The sequence below is a fragment of the Saprolegnia parasitica genome (genome assembly GCF_000151545.1).
Source record: "Saprolegnia parasitica CBS 223.65 unplaced genomic scaffold supercont2.52, whole genome shotgun sequence".
In the NCBI taxonomy this organism is placed as follows: Eukaryota; Oomycota; class Saprolegniomycetes; order Saprolegniales; family Saprolegniaceae; genus Saprolegnia; species Saprolegnia parasitica.
Window position 1 is genome coordinate 223,180 of NW_012156446.1, and position 4,895 is coordinate 228,074.

Sequence of the window (4,895 nt, forward strand, 5' to 3'; positions counted from 1 at the left end):
AATTTTACAACTTTGGGTGGGAAGACATGACGTCACCCAACTTGTCACTGATGCTCGACATTGCGACGGTCATGGCGTCCGTTTTGGCGCAGGCGCAGCAAAAGGTAAACAATGGATCTTTCAACCACCGTCAAGTCCCGTTAGGTTGCTGTGCACTGCCACGCTGGCTACGGTATTTCGACTTTCGGAACCTTGGCATGACGCGCAGTAGGACGCACGGGGCTCGCGATTGCGTGTACGCTCATCTTTCAACACGGCATTTCAGCCGCCGAAGTGCGCTCCTGCGATCGGTTGTGGAGCTGCGCTAAGCCTTGTCCGATGTAGGCCATCGCGATCGTTCGACGCGGCCGCCCGGGATCGATCCAGACCCACGGCCAAGTGGCATTTGTGGGACGCTTCCACGAGTACCTTGGACAAGCCAAGCTCGGTACGCACCAGCAACCAGATCTGATGGTCTGCAAGTCCAACTTAGTGTTTGCGCTACCCACAATTCACAACCGGTTCTCGCTCGCAACCATCCTCGAGCGCGAGCGCTTCCAGTTTCAGCCGTCGCCGCCCGAGACGTCGATGGTGTTGCCACCCCGCGTCGTACGCAGCTGCATGCAAGGATACAATGACGCAACTTGGGCGTAGGTGCGCTATCTCTGCTCGCAGGTCGAAGCGTGGGCCGCGCAGGACGTGTGTGCGCTCGTTCTCGCGTATGTCGGGCACCTGCCCGCGACCACGTACTCGATCTCTCTTTTGCCGCATCTTCAGCTGCTCCAAGTGGCCGAGAACGCTGACGCTTGGGCAGACCACGTGGTTTCTAGCGACGCGTTGTTGCCGATCAAGGCCCAAATGAACTTGGGGGAGCCTAACTGGCCACAGAATTCGACCACGCCGATCTTTGCCGGCTTGCTGCTCGACTGGCTCGAGCACCTAAACCCACCCCTCCTCGATAGCAATGACCTCCACGACGTCGATCGGCTGCGGAAAGCGCCGCTCGCGACGCTACGGACTCTCGAGCGCCTCGTCAACTTACTACGCGTGTGCCGTGAGGCCATGCGAACGAAGCCGGCCGAGCTGCCCATCGATGCCAATACTCTTCTCGAAGGTCTCTATGCTCGGACCGGTATGGCCATTGTTCAAGCCCCGTCGCTTCGCGCGCGGTCGTTGATTCCCCCGATCAAGCACCTCGTCGAGAGTCATTGGACGAGTCCATCACCGCTCAAAATGGCATCGATGGCGTCCGAGGCCAAAGTCGAGCCTCTTGACCCCACCAAGTTTCCCAGTACACAGTAGGTAGCTTGTGTACAACACCTCATTCCCTTCTAGCGCTGCCCCCCGTCGTCACGACGCCGTCGTCGTCCCCCTCGAAATCCTCCCCCGCCAAAGTCTCGCCCAGTAAACTGTCGCCGACCAAAGGAGCCTCCAGCAAATCGATGGCGCTCGAGCCTCCGATTGCGTGTACATTGACGCCAGAGTCACCACCCAAGTTGCTGGAGAAGCTGCCGCGACGACCGAGCGACGTTACGGACGCGCGCCTCGTCAACAAGAGCTTCCCGTCACCCGAGAGGCCTCGAACGCTCCCCGAGGTGCAGCTACGTGGTCGCTCAATCCTCTAAACGCTTTCGCTCCGTTAAATCCAATGCCGTCCGCTATAAGTGGAGGCGAAACACGGGAACAGGATTTACTTTTTGGGGCGTCAAAATCTTATCCCAGCAAGTGTCGGTGTGGAAACGGTTGTAGTAGATTGATCCGCGAAGATGCGTCGCAGCGTGCGGTTTCATCCGAAAAGGCAGGTCGTTCGCTCGGGTCCGACACGATGAATGTGAGCTGGTACCGCCACGAGAGCTTCGCGTGGGCCCGCAACAAGAGCGTCCGTGTCCGGCCGAGCAGCGTCGCGTTGGCTGTTGGACCAATCGTGCCAGAGGCTCCAAAAGGCCGGCGCAAGCTGACCCATCTCGCAAGCCTCGTCGTTTGGATCACTCTGTCCCTCAACTCGCTCCTCGACCCGATCAAGACTCTGTACGGCTACTATCTCTACACCGAGAGCAACAACCGTGAGAGCGTTTGGGCGATTGTCGTCTCCAACACCTTCAACAACGCCTCGTCGCGCGTGTGCGACCCCCACGGGTCGTTCCTCGACTGCTACTACGAGTTGCCAGTGTACGGCACGGGGTCGCTGGCCGGTGCCACGTGTCGGTCGTACTACCCAGTCGATAAGAGCGAAACCCAGCACATTGGCAGCTTCTTTGGCAACTGCACGCTCCCCAACGGACACCGGCTCGACCTACCGAGTGATGTGTTTGCAACGAGCCAGTGGTCGCTGCAGACCGCGTCCACCGATCGCAGCTGCCTCGCCGCTCTTGGCGAGGGCGACGCCTTCCCGTGCGACTCGTACACGACGGGGAGTGGGCGCGTCATCAACTACCGCGTGAGCAAGACGTCGACGACCAAGTGGTGCAAGGAGTTTGGCGGCTACTTCGTACGCAACCTCCACACTGGCATCCAAGAGGTGCTGGTGGCCAACGTCTCGAACGCGTCTGCCCCCGTCTTCACGAGCCTGCGCCTCGACTACTTGACACCCGTGTTCAGTCTGGAGGACCTCCTTGGGTGTGCGGGTGACTTTTACGTCGGCGGCACTGCCGGTCACACGACAACGACGGCGTGGTACGGTGACACGGTCGGTGCGTGGACGGCGCGGACGTCGAGCGCGGCCAAATCGACGGTGGTGACTCGCAGCGTCGACGGCACGTACGTCCTCGCGGCGTTTTCGTGGTTTGAAGGCGCCGTGACTCAGATTGGGCCCATTTACAGGGACATCTCTCGTTGCAGTTTGCTGCTGCTCGTGACCTTGTACCGGATCTCGTCCATCTACTATCCGATCTGGCTTGTCTACAAGCGGCAGGGCCGGCCCTTCTGGTCGTGGGCCGCAGCGCGCCACATGGGCCTCGTCTTGCACAAGCGCGAGCGGCGCAGTCTCCCGATCCTTACGATCTTGTCGCTCGAGGCATTGCTGAGCACGGAGGACATTGTGTCCAACTGCCAGCACGCCATTTACACGGTCTCGAGCTCCTATTTCTCGATCATCTTGACGTACATGTCCATCACGCGCATCATCTGGCCCTGCGCGTTCCTCCTCCTCCTCGTCTCCCGGCTCATCGAGTGGACGGTCGGACCACGCTTTGCGTTTGCTCTCTCAGAAGACCTCTTTCTCCTCGGTGCACCGGTTGTCTGGGTCTATCTCCCGACGTATGTCACAACGCAGGGCATGAAGCTCTTCCATGGCTACCGCTGGAACGGTGTTATCATTCGCCACTACGTGAGCACAATCCGGAACGCGTACGCGAACCGAATCGATAGCTTTGCGCTCTACACTCAGCTGTTTGGCTACTTTACGGCCATTTCGTCGGCGACGACCATCGGCCTCGGCTGTCTCTGGCAAGCGGTGACGCACACGAGCTCGATCATGAATTATTTCCTCTCGCCACATCGCAGCGCCTGGCGACATGCCCCGCGCGAGTGCAAGACGATCGAAGACGTTTTGATCGCGTCCACGGAGCGGTTCCCACCCGAAATTGCATACCAAATCACCAAAGCCAAGTGGCCGCAGTCACAGCAGTGCGAGGCCATGAACCTCGCGTCCGAGGGTCTTCTCAGCCTCGTCTACGGTCCGTGGCACGTCGTCGGCTTTACCGAGTGGGGATTTGTGTTCCCACTCATGAATGCAAAAGGCCACGCGGCAGTCATCGATGGCTGCACCGTCCGGTTTCGACCCGACGTGACGCATGAGACGCTCGCTAGTCTCGCGGCGACACCGGCTCGCCTCGGGATCCCAGACCTCGTGTAGCCCTGCGCGCTGTGTAAATGCTTATACAAAATTAATGTGATGGTTCGGACGACCTACAGTCCGCAAGAGACTAGCGTGTCGACGCGCTGCTTGAAAGTTGGTGCGTACCCTGTATTGCGGAGTGTTTTACCAAGGCCATAAATATACGAATATTTATGGCCTTGGTATTACACAGAGCGGTGGCGTACGTTCCCTCGAGGCACCGTACCAGTCGTTCTTGAGGGACGGGTCAGTTTGGCTGCGTGGGCAAACCGGTCTGTGGTGGCAGTGAGCGTCCGATGGAGCGTGACTGGTCCGTTGTATGACGGAAACAATTTTTACTGTCGTGCTCCTCGCACAGCAGTACGAGCTCAAGAAGGCGATTGCGCTGAAGCAGCTGAGAGATCAAACCGAGCACGACAAACGGCTCTCGCTTCAGCAAGTTGTCATTACGACGAACACCTGGCGCCATGTTGCAGCAGTGCCGCACTCCTCACCCTCGTCTTGCTACCTAGCGTTGCCACCGACCCAGTGCGTTTACATGAGCACCATATGTCTAACAAATCTGTGGCCGTCGAGGGCTTTTATTCTATGCTCTTGAGTCAGCTCCTTGGGTCTCCTGGATCCGTGCGTCCCTGAACATGGCATGTGCCACTGAGAAGGCTTCTTGATGCCGCATATATATAAAGATCGGCATATCTGTCTACACGAGTTGTTAGCGCTGTAGGCCGCGCACGACGGTGTAACTTGGCGCTCCGTGCTATACACAGCATACATTATCACTCTACAAAGTATAAACCATATTTTTTCGAATTTGACCATCAAAACATTCGCACAACCGTGAACACCGCACCAAGTTGCGTGTTGTTAGCCGCATAATCTAAAATCTGGGTGTGGGTGACGAAATGACGATAACGCTGCTGCGGCCTCGTAGCTTGAGCATTTGTTCATAGTGAGTGATGCGATATCTGTAGGATTGTGGACGGTGAAACTTGTGTGGCCTTGGTCCTTTTTTCGTCACTCATCGCTTCAATTCAAGACATTGGTTCACCAGCTAAGCGCTTGCAACGACCGCTGCAGTCTC

General features: G+C 57.8%; 2 protein-coding genes across 2 annotated transcripts in view; both read left to right on the plus strand.

Annotated features, from left to right (window-relative positions):
- Nucleotides 1-1,281, plus strand: part of SPRG_20899 (hypothetical protein) — a gene marked incomplete at both ends in the record, with an annotated part of 1,793 nt that extends 512 nt beyond the window's left edge. Inside the window, 6 exons of the mRNA XM_012349341.1 lie at nt 25-104; nt 145-172; nt 209-273; nt 325-427; nt 473-588; nt 634-1,281. Of these exons, the coding sequence (XP_012204731.1) occupies nt 25-104; nt 145-172; nt 209-273; nt 325-427; nt 473-588; nt 634-1,281 (1,040 nt within the window). The remainder of the gene's footprint in view (nt 1-24; nt 105-144; nt 173-208; nt 274-324; nt 428-472; nt 589-633) is intronic.
- Nucleotides 1,282-1,804: 523 nt separating this feature from the next.
- Nucleotides 1,805-3,828, plus strand: SPRG_10195 (hypothetical protein; the record flags this gene model as incomplete). Its single annotated transcript, XM_012349339.1, has 1 exon — nt 1,805-3,828. A coding segment is annotated over one exon (2,024 nt), but the record flags the coding sequence as incomplete, so codon positions are not given.
- Nucleotides 3,829-4,895: the final 1,067 nt, after the last annotated feature.